At 36.2% G+C, this 14,816-nt stretch overlaps 1 protein-coding gene across 1 annotated transcript in view; it reads right to left on the reverse strand.

Moving 5' to 3' along the window:
- Nucleotides 1–14,816, reverse strand: part of ATRNL1 (attractin like 1) — a 516,200-nt gene that overhangs the window by 393,496 nt on the left and 107,888 nt on the right. The window contains exons 14-15 of the mRNA XM_062635366.1: nucleotides 10,824–10,956; nucleotides 9,551–9,732 (exon numbers count right to left, since the gene is read on the reverse strand). Coding sequence (XP_062491350.1) covers nucleotides 9,551–9,732; nucleotides 10,824–10,956 — 315 coding nt within the window. The remainder of the gene's footprint in view (nucleotides 1–9,550; nucleotides 9,733–10,823; nucleotides 10,957–14,816) is intronic.

Raw genomic sequence — 14,816 nt, forward strand, 5'->3', positions numbered from 1 at the left:
AATCTCTGTCTATACTGTTCAAAGTCAATTCTTTGACATAGGGTCAGAAAACAGCCCAACTGGTCAAAATAAAACTGTTGGTTTTTTTTTTCCCAGCAGCTGCTATACTGTTTACTAATTTCTAGGCCAATGTAGATCATAAATACACATAACAGCAATTCACTGACATCAAAGTTCAGGAAAAAAATAGGATAAATAATCCATCCGCTAAAATCTGTATTGCTGATACTGATCAATGTCTTTAGGCAATTCAAAGAGAGATGCAAGTAGCACATTCAAAACTCCAATGCCGTTCAATGCACACTGAAAACACTTTCATTATTACTTTCTAAGCCATTAAGAAAACTAGCCTAAAAAACATAAAAAGCATTAATTCTTAAAAAAATAATTAGAATGTGTTAGTAAAATTACATCAAAAATTCTGTTAATTTTTATAATTTCCTCTCTATACAATTACCAAGAGAAAAAGCAGATTTTGAGGAACATAGGCCTTTGCCTGTTTCTGGATGAATCTACATTTCTTGCTCCCATCATTGTAAAAATCCCAAGATACTGAAAGTAAACACTTTTCCTCATGTAAACTCTATGCTATCAGTTTTAACAAACCCCATTTTAACAATGAACAGACTACAGCTGTGATAAGTATGTGGTGTTAGGTGAATACTAGAGTACAAACAACCCAGCCATCTGCACTGAGCAAAGGACGGATGTTACCAGTAAAGATGTTGATCTGATTGTAAATAAAAGTTCTTGACTGATTTAATTTACATGCCAAGGTAAGTAAAACACTATAATGTACCTAAATGTATTTCAAGTTCTATGCAGAATTTCACAACTGAACCGAGAGTCACTGCCATCGTGTCTCTTGAGAGATCTTTCCTCTTTGACCTCACATCTTTCTTCTCCCATTGAGGTGTAATCCACAACTGCAAGATCTTTCAGAGCTCTTTCTTACACCTGAGCAGAGCATTCCTCTTTTTCCCCTGCCTCACTAGACCAAACTGAAATATAAAGGATTATTACTTCTGCTTCAGAAATAGCAGTGGCAATAGTTAAAAAAAAACCAAAACTCTGTAGGTAGATAATCAGTATTCCTGACATTCCTAAATCATATTCCCTATGCTCTCTCCTTCTTCTGTCCTATCAGCTGGCAGCATGATCAAACAGAAATTGCTACTGCAACTAAGAGACTTACAGATGCAAGAAAAACTTAAACCAGAAAATTAGCAAGTTCCATTCCATAAGCAGTGATGCATTCTGGGAGACTTGGACAGCAACAAGAACATCCAGCAGAAGTGCCACTGCCTACTTTCACATCTTACTTCTGTATTTACTTTACAACTTCAGTGCTACCCCAGGTGACGAACATTCCAGGTGTCTGTGAGAGCACGCACATCCCGGATAATAGACGGAACATGATTCAAGTAGTGAAAGTGGAACTTGGGCATCTGGAAAGTGGCAGATAACACATCTGTTGTCTTATTTGTTATTTAGTTGCCTAGACTGCTGTATATGCACGTGGTCTGCATACATCAGAAAACCTTAGATATTTATGCATGGCTCTAGACATCTTTCTCTAGAATGCTAAATATGCACACCAGGCACATATAAAATATGCTAGGGGCTTATGCAGGATAAATTGCTGACAAATACAGACCTAAACCAAGCCTAAAGGCCTGCTTTGGGGCTGAGGAATTCTAGCCAAGAGAACCTTCAGCATATTGCTGTTTCAGCTGCACTGTCAAATAATTCTCAGCATCAGTATACAGAAAGCAGAGGTCCTATTCCAGCTATGTGAAAAGTATGTCAGGCCAATAATAAAAACTGACAGTGCAGCAGTGACATTTGGAAAGAAACTCTTCTATTTGAGTAGGAGAGTGTCTCAGAACCCCTTTAATGATGACAAAGTCCCGGGTAGGATGAAAGCCAGAGCAGCCTTAGGAGATAAAAGCAGCACCTCTGAAATGAAAGACTGTTGTCAAAAGCAACACATACTGTAGTCATCATCTTCCTTACTAGCTGCAATATGTGGACAACTTATGGGTATGTCAAATTCCAGATGTACCATCTTTGGCTCTTTGGTAGTGCAAGACATCAGACCTGAACACTGATTAGCATGCTATCAGATACACACTATCAAAGCTATTGCCTTGTAGCATCACTTAGGCTGCTCTGGGCGTGCTGTTAGGATGCTCAAAACAAATTATCCAAAACATTTTTTAATCATTTGATTAAAATATGGTAAATAGCTGAGAAGCAGGCCACCAAAATGCTCAAAGATCTTGCTTAAAGCATGTATTAGATTTTGTGTCTTTGATTCCATGATGTGGAGGACTGAAGACTACTGGCAATAGCAGATGGCATGCTGATATCATTAAAGCTTATTGGCAAAAGTTAATCCTACTGCACTGCATGAAAGCCAACAGGAAAAAACAAACAGTGAATAGAGAATTCAGGAAGGTCCAACTGTGACATCTAGAGCCACCAGTGTGCTGTGACTATCCAACTAATTTCTTCACAAAATAGCATAGATCTAGTCCTCATCTCTCAAACCAATGAAAGGTTCAAATCAGAATGCTGGGAGTCTCAAAGTACTTGAAGCAAGTGAGTGACTTCAAAGGTGCCGAATGAGAATGTCAATCCAGTTTCTTCTTCAGGCTTAAAAATAATGAGAGTTGAACACCCTTCACTTGAACTGTATGGTTGTTTCATTTAATGCAAAATGAATGTAGGAAACCAATTCCTTTACTTTGAATATCTTGCCAAAGATACTTCTGAAGAGGACCAGACAGGAAGAAAACCAGCCTGCCTGCTCACTGTACCCAGAACTCAGTGATATAAGAGTCTAGTTTCCATGCCTCTTCAAAAATACTGTTATCAAGCCAGGTGGGTGAAAAACAGTACAAATCTACTCTTCATCTCAGGAAAAAAAAAAAACAACAAAAACTTGCTGACAAGCCCCAAATATGTCTATTCTTTTCTTCTCAAGAATACCAGCTTCTTCACTGGAAGGTCAGACGATATTTGCTCAATGTGTAAGTGGGAAGAAAGTTACTCTTTACTTATGAATACTTGTTCTTTCTTTCTCAAGGCCTTGATGTATACTTTCAAGATGTCCAATATCCACAATGGAGAAACCTGTCCTATCCTCACTGTATCTGGCAAGTTGTTCAGATTCAGATTTGAAGAGGAACCTGCAATCAGAATCAGTTCCTTTTCTATTTGAGGAAGAAGGAAAAGCTCCAACACATATGTGAACTGGTAGACATGCAAACATGTACACACTTGTCAGTAAACAATGACATGGCCATTTAAAATTGTTGAGCTAAAAGCTGCATTTCATCCATGAAAAGTCACCAAAACAAATGATATCTTTTTGACTAAATACAGATTATAATTCTTTATAGGATTTAGGAATGATTTCAATTACATTACAGATTTCTATGTGAAATGGTGAAGTTCATAAATTTTTTACTTAATTTTTCCTTTGTGTGGGAAAAGGATAGGGAGGAAGCAGTGGCTCACTGCAGCAAGTATGAATTCTTATCTACAATTTTTCTATTTTTAGAAAATATAGAAGAAATTCAACATGTATAGGCGAGAATTTGTTTAACCATCATTACAGAATATGACCGCTCATATTCTGGTGGTTCAAATTGTTACAATTTTTGCTGGAATACTATCACCATATTCTGAAAAAATATGTATTCTTTCAAATATTCCAGTGGATTTTTATTTTTTTTAAAATCAGGCTATAAGGTATATCTATGAAAACTCATGTTTTACATTAGGTACATCACTTTAAAACAACATCAGCACCAACTAAGCTTATTCAATAGCATTCGAGGTAAATTATCAGTTAAAATTTGGGATGTAGGGAGGAAAATGTTCAGAAATCAAAGTAAAATTTCACAGTGAAACAAAGCAATGCAATACACAGCAGGTGGCCAAAGCTACCTCAGCAAAGCTTTTAATGGGCCCTACTAATATTGCATTAGAGAATGCAATCAAACATATCTTGAGAATTGTTCCATAGCTTTATCCCATTACACTATTCAAAATTTAGAACCATTCTCTAGAATATGTTTCTCCTGTTACCTATTTCTTTCCAGGCCAGTTTTCAGAACTCGCAGGCCATTTCAGAAGCCGTATACTTGTGCTTGAAAGGCAGCTAGTCACGGTTAATCTGATTCTATAGAACAATCTGTTAGAACACTGATAAGAAGATGCCAAAAACCCTTTTAAGAAAGAATTCAACCTTTATGTTAAGTTCGAAAAGTTTCAGGAATTATTAAATTCTTAGGCAAGTTGCTGGACAGGGCTTTATTTTCATCTGACAGAAAAGCAAAACTGCTATCATAACATGGATACAAACAGAATGTGAGTCTGTGCTCACAGAATGAGCTACAGTCCTATTTAACTGAATATAAGGCAAGTTTTTAACCATTGCAGGAAACCATTAAATACTGATTACTAAGAATTTCAAATATGTGCTCTTCTCTTTTTCTAACCCCCTCAATTTTAATTTTCTTTTAAGAAGTAATTATTGCAATTCTATTAGAAAGGGAAATTGAGTCACCTTAACTACAGAGCTCATACTTCATGCTAAATCTAGGGTTTACTCAGAAAATTTAAGTCAGGCTAAGTTGCTTTGAGATCTACAGTGAATGTGATCATTTATAGTCACGACACATTTTTCAGGCACTACTGCTGCCTCAGCACTAATTTAATGAGGGCTGAATAATTTGCAGAGGAGCAAAGTGAGCAAGCCTACCTTTACTGAATACCCAATTATTACCGAGGCTCAAAGTTGTCCTCTCTTCCTTAATTATGCAAAATACTAAGGAACCATATATCTTTTCAAAAATGTATCCACATCTTTATTTAAATTCCTTTCATTTTGGATCTTAAATTGTCCTGGAAGCGTATGATACACTTCTGATGTATTTTCTAATACGCGCATCACGATATGTTATTACCAAACTTCAACTAACTTTAAGACTCTTTTGAACTCCTTGATTTCTGGGAAAAGTTTTCCCTCAAACTGAACTACAAAGATTTAGTTGTAATTAAGTTTGTAATTTAATGTGAGGGTGCTGAGGCACTGGCACAGACTGCCCAGAGAAGCTGTGGCTGCCCCATCCCTGGCAGTGTTCAAGGCCAGGTTGGACAGAGCTTGGAGCAACCTGGTCTAGTGGAAGATGTCCCTGCCCATGGCAGAAGGTTGCAACTGGATGAGCTTTAAGGTCCCTTCCAACCCAACCCAGTCTGCGATTCTATAATAATTCTAGAAACTTCCAAAATACAGTGGCCACTTAATGCTCGTATTTCCGTAACACCCACACTTTTGAGAAGTGCTTGCTGTCAGTTTGCCTCTTCTCTGCATCCTTATGGTTAAGAAAACCTGCCTACTAAAACTAAGACCTATATGAAGAGGAAACCAATTCTATTTAATAGCCCATTGCTCAGTGTCTGTTTTTTTAACTATGCATTGATTCTAACTATGCTAGATACCTCCACATTTCATATTTTGCCAATAGTTACCCAGGGAATGACACATAAGCAGTGGAGGCAGCTCCGTGATTTAAGTGTCTCAGTTTCTATTAGACACAAATGATGAAATCTAGACTCAGTGAGAAGTAGGAGCTGTGCATTAGGTCATAAAAACATTTTCTCCTACTGTCTTCAAATTTTGCTGTTGTAACGTTGGTTAAAAAAAAAACAGAAAGTCTGGCAAATCAAGAAAATTAGAGTTTCCCCAATTTCCATCCAGAGGGATTATAGACAGTATTCCATTGGGACTTTGGTTTAAAAGCTCTTTTCTTCTTTACAGGGGGTAATTTTAGGCGGAGATTCAGGTTCTCAGCATACAAAGCAAGTTGAGCCCCCCACTTCCTGAAAGTGGGAAGAAAAAGTTAAACTAGAGGTGAACTAATGGGCAGCCAGTGTAACACCTCTGATGGAGACAAAATGCTGAAGCAATTTATTAGGCTTCCAAAACCACAACAGAGAAGTGGGACTGCTGGAAACTGTACTAATGAGACTAATTCAGAAAAAAAGTAGGTGTCAGCTTCACTAAAACCACACATTTGATAAAACCACAAAAACATACAGCCCTCTGAGAATACTTTGACCTAACAAGGACCAATATTGCCATGCAAAGCTCACTAATTAACAACAACCTACACTCCAGTGTAATTTATAAAGGATGCTTAGGCCCTGAGAACAGCGAGTTAAAGGAAAGTTGCAGTTTATATAATCAAAAGCATTATTTAAACAGTTCTCATCTTTGTTTATGCTTACTACACCAAAACTAAGTCATCTCAGAATTTATTGCATGTTAACAAGAAAGTTGTTATTTTTAGTTCAATTCCCACAGTTGTGAGTGAACTCCCAAGAGCACTACTGCACTTTCAAATGAATATGCAACATTTGAATACTGCAAGAACAATTAATTAACCTCGTATTGCTGTTTAATCTATAGAAAAACTCAAATCTTCCCTTTCATAATATTTTGCTTGCTAGGTCATTAACACAGCACATAAAAAAAGACAGCGCCGTTTTGCTTTAGTATGGGAATCTGCAGTACATCCATTGTGTTTCCCTTGATATTCTCTTAAAAGAATTTGATTTTTTTCAATGAAAAACAGAAATTAGACTGCTAATTATTGGTGATGGTATTAGAATGCATCTGCAAACTCAAATGTGTTTTGACTTGATACTACAAAGGTCTTTGTTTTGCCCCTTAAGTACCAAATGAACCTTCTCCTTATCCTTTAGGAGGCAAACTATTAATTTCCAATTTTGCATTGGATTTAAAGAGAAATTACTGATATATGATAAAGTCTGGACAAGGTGTGGAGATAATAGCAGCCTCCTCCATCTGACACTTTCCCAAGAATCAATGTTTTGTGTTATTCTAAACATGACAAAGAAATTGCGTCCTATATTTGTCCCAGGACAAGGACTTTGATCATTAGAAACAAAAATAATAAAGCACACCCCTAACCAGAATCTGTGAAGTTTCACATTATTTATATGAACAATAAGGAATCATTAAGCCCTTCCAGGCTACAGTATTTACTAACACCATTCTAAGAGTCTGTACAATACACAACATTCACCAAAGTTGCTCTTCTCTTCTCAGTATATCAAATAAAGCAGAGATAAAAACAGATCCATACTTTTATTATCAAATGTTGCTCTGACACATTCACTAATCCTGAAAGCCCTTCACATAGGTGAAGATTTTAAAGCCTTTCACATTAACCACACAAGTCAAACTCCGCCACAGATAATACAGATTAAAAGGCACTGTGTTCACCTTAAAGTTGCTCTGACTGCATTTGCGAGCTACACATCACCACCTGTTACAACAGCCATCTAAAATGAAATCTCACTCCATTAAATCATTATGATTGCAGTTTGAGAGGAAAAGGCAGACAAAGGAAAAATCAGAAAGGTCCAGAGACTCTGGATAAGACATTTAGGCTGTCTCACACAGAATAAATGGAACTGGAAAGATAGATACAATTTTTTTTTTTTTTTAAAAAAACTTATTTTTCTTAAATGCCACTGAAAACACCAGGATAAGTCCTTTAACCCAAGATAGTCCTTTGAAGAATGTACATTTATCTACAACTGCAAAACTGTACATTACGTATCTCAAATTTACATCACCACATTGGCTTAGAACATTGTTTAAATAAAGATAAGTGCAGCAGGATGTTACCTTGTTCAAGTTCTAAGCTCTGAAATGTAAGAAAAATCTAGCTTCTAAACTCAAAAAGCAGCTATTTCTCATCTACACCTCAAGCCAGTCAGGTAATATCAGTCATATCAATACTCCATCACTCGCTATTAGATTTGAAGGCCTCCTGTGCAATATTTTAATGGGAATCAGGGAAAAAAGGAAAAAATAATAAAAGCAGCAAAATAAATAACTAGAGAAATCACTGACATCTCCGATTTTGTTATTTTGTTTTCCATTACATTTTCAACATTATCTCGTATCAAGGAGCGGACAATGTGTTTCAAGTCTACTGTAAGTACAACATCAGGGGAGATCTTCTGACATAGAAGAATTACTTCTCTCTCCTGTATTAGCACATAAGAGAAAATACATGTCTTTATAGGCAAAAATAAAAAATCTCTCTGTCCAGGTCCTACATTTACAGGGGAAAAAAAAAAAAACAAATTTAAGAATATAACTTATATTTGCATCTCCTTCTTGAAATGGAACACTAAAAAGGGTAATACAGAATATTTTGATTCACACTATATGTCCCTAAAATCCTGCATTCAGATTTAGCATAACAAAGGCAATTCTTAACTGCCATTTGGTTCATATGCATCTCAATTCTTCTCCAACATAACAACTTTGCAAATCACATACTAGCTTGATATAAGCTTTAATTACTGTTCACAATTACCTTCCATTTTCCTGTGACTGTAAAACCCTAAGCTACTTAAAAATTAGGGGGTTTTATACAAAGAAATGCTGCATGTTCTACAAACTGAAATACTTCTAAAAATGTCCTTTACTAAGATGAACCGATCTGCTTGTAATAGAACCTTATTCTGCTAAGACATTCCATCTGAGTGTACACTCTTGGTTTAACAGCTTTTGAGCATATATTGAGCATTTATATTTGAGCATATATACCCATACATTTCATATATGGGTACCAATGATGTGGGTAGGCCTTCCAACAGTTTAAACAGCAATAAGCATCTGAATATTTAACTGCTAAAAAATTGAAGCTGACCACCCACGAACAGGTCATTAATCCTCAATTTCCTGTCTTCTGTCCCACAGTTAAATTAACAAGGATCACATTCCTAAGAAATATTCTGATGGCAGCTTCCTGTACTTGCCAGAGGCATGTGAGAGTTTTCAACCCTTTTGCTCTCCCACCATTAGAGCATAAAGCTAATTAGCTCCTGGCTCATTCCAGTGCCACTGTGCAGGGAATTTCTACATGCCTTCATACTAGTACAGCTATTCTGTGACCCTTTGATCCTACATACCAGTTATACAGGGAGCTAGGGTTTTCTGGAGAAGAAAAGTATACATCTTTAGTACCTCCTTGTCCTCAGCTGCTTGCAGCCCAGCTATACACCATCCCAAACCCAGTCCTGCGAGCAGTTTTATGGATACTTACGCGAAAGTCTGGATTTATTTCTCTGTTACAGTGAAAATTATTATGTCTTTTTTTGATTCCTGCTATCACAGTGTATTGAAAAGCACTGGGACTTCCCAGATCAGCGTTCCAAGCCATTCCTGAGTCGCATCTTGAAAGTAAACAGTAACCGGTAACAGGTAAATCTGGTATGGAGAAACACTTGGGTACTGCCGTGTCATTAACTTTAAACATGAGACTTCCTTAATATCCTATACACCACTTATACAGCACTATACAGCACTCTTTAGCACCATACTACACTTTTTTGAGGGCATAAACTTTATTCTCTTTGGACAAATCTCTAAAATATATTTCTCAAAGAAAATTTAATTCACACAAGCATCAATTACAGTTACTCAAGTTACCTGAAGTGTATACTTTTGTATTTCATCAAGAACAAATTCCACTTCTTTTGAGGTTGTTAATGAGGCAAGATTCCCGCTCAAATTGTAGCAATACAGTTTGGCATTGTCGTAGCTTTCACGACTAGAATTTATGCGGAGGCAGGCATCTCCAATATGACTCCATCCTTCCCCACACAGATGAGCTAGGGTAAAAAGCATATGATTAAAGATGATTTGAAAGAAAACATAATGAAAACCCTAAGAGAGTCTGAATTTTACCTTCCTGAGGTCATAATTCAAAACACATCCCACACTCAATTTCCTTTTTCAAAATCTAAAAACAGCTCTCCTAGAATTAAGTGATCACAACTTTACCCTTGCTTTGCTTTATCGCCGTATCTTTGCATTTTTATTTGCCTAAGCACAAATACAATGCAAATAATAGGAAATTCAAATAACATCTCTGAAAGTATTTCCTGTTCAGCATGACTCAGGCTCAGATAACTAAAAAAAGTAATTCAGAGCAAGCGTTATAGTTAATCTTTACGAAGATTAAACAAATGCAGCTTTAAACTGCATTTTAAATGAAAATGCAGTTTATTCTCAACTATTTATTCTGCAGAATAAATTGATCAAAGTTATTTAATTAATAATCTCTGAAAAAAATGCATTCATTAACTTCATCTGGACATAAAGATCAAATGGAAAAGGTTCTGACATCTGACTGCATATACACAGCTATGAATATGAATTACAGAGTAAATATTATTTCAGAACATTAACAGTTACCTTCTGAGAATATATCAGTATTTTAATATTCACTGCTTTCACAGTATTACCAACATTAGACAATCAAGAAACTAGATCTTAGGCAGTATCTGCACAGACAAATTGAAGTATAATTGAAGTATAATTTAGAAGATAAACCCTCAGCTAGCAAGAGTAACAATGTCAGTGGATATGTGATAGTAAAGGACCCAGTATGGCAATTCAGTTCTGCACTCAGTGATCCCCACAGGCTAGAATTTGTCCCTGGCTTGTGCAGAGGTACATGCCATTATACCTTCACTTATGTTATTATCTCTCCTTACAAGATTAAAGCCAGTACTGATACACAAACCAGTGATGTAACTACATTTGTATTCACCTGTATAGGCACAGCCAGGCAGGGAGAGTCAGCACAAGCACAACAAATCCAGGACTACTCTTTGAACATTCTTTGACAGCAATGGAAGAAATCTACCCAGTTTTGAAATCAACTATAAAAGCAGCATCGTCACCCCATGGCCCTTACCAGGTAGTGCCTGGCACTCCTGCTGCCGTTGGTCCCACTGGCAGTTCAGGTGCAGCGAGCAACTTTTGCAGCTGGTCAGTTTATTGCAGATCTGTTCATTCCTCACATGACATTTGGTGTAGTTTTTAACCGACTATGAAAGTAAAACAGACAAAACAGCATCTCAAGCAGATGTCAAGCTACCAAGAAACCAGAAGGCAAAACTGAAATACACAGCAGGTGAAAATCACTGAAAAAACTCACAGCCACCTAAAAGCTTGGGTGAATTTAAGTTTTGTGTAGATCCCCTTATCAGTTGCAGACAGTATAAACTGCATCTCTAGATGACAAATCACTCTACTTGTCCTACATGAATAACTTCTGAAAGGGTCAAATAGTACTTTAAATATGCCATTTTCCTGTGGAAAGCACAAGAAGAACTTAAATATCTGAACTAAATCTCTACTTCTCAGATAGCTAAGAGATATGCTATCACTAAATTATTTTGTCCAATGCAGGTTAAAACAAGTAAAATAAACTGATTATAACAAAAGGCACAAGATACAGGTGTAAAATAATTACACATCAGTGACTGAAGGTGGAAAAGTGTGTTCAGCTTCACTTTATTGGGATTAAATGAAAGAAAAATAGGAACTACAGGTCAGTAGGCACAAAACACAAGAAGGATTTGTCAAAAATTTCAATCATGCCTTTTTACAAATTTAAGAGCAAACCTCGATGCAATGTAGCTTGTATGAAATTTACAGAATCTACAGGAAATCATTTTGTCAAACAGTGACATAAAACCAGGAATAACATCATTCCTTTGGTACCTTAGTATACAAGAAGAGCAGTAAACACTGAAGGAGTTTTCATTTGGGTTTTTTGCAGAGTTTGGTGGAGTGTTTTGTTTTGTTACACTAAAAACAGGTCTTCCTTTGCAAATTAGCCATTTTTAATGCAAAACTTTTTCCCTCTGGATAGTACTTTTAATTAAGACACAATATTGATATCTTACCTAATAAACTGCCCTAAATCCTCACACAGTTCATTAGATTATCTATAAGGCTGTCTCTACTAACTTAATTTCAAGGTAATAATGAAAAAAACCTCCTAATTCGAGAAAGAACCAAAGGATAGTTGAGGTTGAAAGGGAACTCTGGAAGTTATCTTGTCCAACCCAAACATTTTTTTTCTCTCTCTAGCAACAAAAGATTAATTCATGCACAGCAGCAAAGACAGACTGCACTCAGACAGGAAATGCATGGTTTACATGACAATTCCGATTGCTTTCCTTTCTAATTATCTCCTGCAGTACAATAAAGTACATCTAAAGGGAAAATCCTATGATAAGCTACACAGTTGTTGGTAGTGGAATGTGGACAGTGACAGAACATCAATCTCACACAGGGCCAACTTCAGTCCTGCTGAAGAACACTGCTGTTTCGGGGTTTGGTTGTTGACTTTATTGTATCAGATATCTATCAATGAGCTTATTATAAAAGGTACTCACTATTTTTCTGGTCTATAAGAAAGGGTACTGTGAAGCAAAAGGCAACAGAGAAGCAGTTCTAGGGGAAGGAATCTACACCGCAGTGTGAAACAGAGCCAGAGGCCATGCCATAAAGTAATAGAATGTCTACCTAGACAGATAAATACCTACACAGTAAAGCACAAAAAAAACTTTGGTACAGGCCCACATCTAGCTTCACCGTCATGAAGCATATTCACAAAACTGCCCGAGAGATACTTTAATGTGAATTTTAGAGCACAAGTAACCACCATCTGCTCATTTACAATACCTCAACTAGTACTTCTAATGCTTCATGATGGCATAGTCAAAAATCCTTAATCATTCAGATTGGTTTTGTAAATTATATATTCTTTATTGATATTACATACAGATTACAATTTTCCAACTAAACCAAGATATTTTTCTATTACTTTCTAATCAAATGAAGCTTGTTGTGTGCTGGTTACTTAATGTTTAAAATAAAATTCAAAGTACTAGTGACTATTCTGTAATAATGTTCTCTGTTGTATTCCCTTATTCCCAGCACTTATTGCCCTTAAATCCAATTTTAACAGTGCTTGCCTGAAAATCTCATTAGTTCAATGTAGAAGTGAATCCAATAGGTAATTCATATTAACACAATATTAAGGTTATAACTTAAGCTACCAAACCCAATGAAATTCAGAAATATGACAGCCCATCTGTTACTGAAGTTCTATATTGCTGTAGGATATTTATAATGTTTACACACCAAAGCATGAGTAAATCATGTTATGTATAAAGCTCCCCACTTATGTCTGATTTACCTGGATTTTTTCAGTACGGTTCTTGATGCGGCAGTATATAGACAGGCTTATGAACTGCAGTGATTTTGTGAATAACCACTGCAGAAGGAATATATTACAGTAGTTTATCTCGGAATTTGGGGAATTGCTATTCCAAATTTTTGCTACCTTTCCTCTTTCACCTGGATTTTTTAGGTTAACGGTGTAATCTTTTCTAGTTCCTGGAAATTATTAATCTAATAGATTTGATATTATTTGTCTGAAGCTACTCCCAATCTCACTATTGGGTAGTCCTTAAATTTATCTTTCCCAAGATAAATTTAATTCTATTCGTAATTCTTTCCACTACTTTATACATTTCCCTTAGCTATTCTTTTATAGAGTTCCTCAAATGTAGGCAGATTGCTATTATTACTCTTGGTATTGGTAATAGTGTAGCAAGTAGGCATTTTAACAAGCTTAATGTGAAGATTCAGAATAAGAGCTGAAATTTTACAAGAAAAGTGGGTTTTTTCCATTTTTTTTCCAAGCACTTGTATAGTTTTGAAAACACTTTCTCTGAGTCAACATTTTTCAAGTAAAGTTTAGTACCACATTACTGCTGCCTTTCTAGCCTTCAAAATACTTTCCTTAAGTAAAATGGGAGTAAGTTACTTTATTTGCAATGCTTTAGTGTAGGCAGTTACCATTTCTATAAACTGAATGACTATAGGCCAACACTGTGGAGCATATTATTACAGCTACCATATCTTCAGTGATTACTTCAATTTCTACTGTAGAGAAGACAACAGAAGAGACGGAAGCCATTTCCTGTTAATTCTTGAAGCGTGCCTTTCAGGACTGCTGGTTGGATGTGAAGTTCAGTGTGGAGCCAGGAAATGGGAAAAGCTGTTTTAAGGATATAAGGAATCAAACCAATTTGGTTTTATAACCAGTGCAAGCATTTCTCATCATTTCCCAAAGAACAGGGTGGGGGAGGAGACAAAGAAGTGAGGTGAAAAAAAAAAAATGGTAAGAAAAGAGGAAGAAGGTAAAACCCTCAAAATTATTTCACATTATGAATATCAAAAGGAAGCCATAATATTGTCCAGTAAGAACCCACATGTGTACAAAAATATTTTGACTTTTTCAGCCTGTAAGTCTATCAGTACTTGAGCCAAACACAAATACAAATGGCTGGTACATGTCCAAACCCAGCTCACCCTCTTCTTTCCCAAGCACATTGCTTAAGGAAGGTTTGCAAGCAGCAAGTATTCCAGCACTTTCAGGGCTTCAGTGCAATCACACTTTTTGCATTTGCCTGCAAAAATGAGACAGCTTTAGGGCTGTAATGCGGACTTGATATATTGCTGGTTTTAAATATGATTATTTTTATTAAAGCTCTTCTTTCTTACAAGGTACAAAAAGATTTTGCTTCATGGGATAACTCCTCCCCAAAGAGCAGATCAAGTCTTTGCTTACTCTTCCATGCTAGTACCTCAAGAAAAAATGACACATTGTAAAGGTGCAGCTATTTAAAATAAAACTAATCTCTCCCCAAAGCCTTTTATTTATTTATTGCTGGAGACAGGGTGGTAAAAACTAGAAGGCAAATTTATAAAATTAACAGCTTTTCTTGGGAATATTTCCATTATCAAATAGAAACAGAGTCAATTTTCTGAACAACACGATCAGCAAGGGAGTATCATTCTCACGGTATGAGAGACAAACCTTTTT

This window comes from Pezoporus occidentalis, unplaced genomic scaffold (assembly GCF_034315485.1).
Source record: "Pezoporus occidentalis ecotype Australia unplaced genomic scaffold, CSIRO_AGI_Poc_V1 ctg45, whole genome shotgun sequence".
In the NCBI taxonomy this organism is placed as follows: Eukaryota; Metazoa; Chordata; class Aves; order Psittaciformes; family Psittacidae; genus Pezoporus; species Pezoporus occidentalis.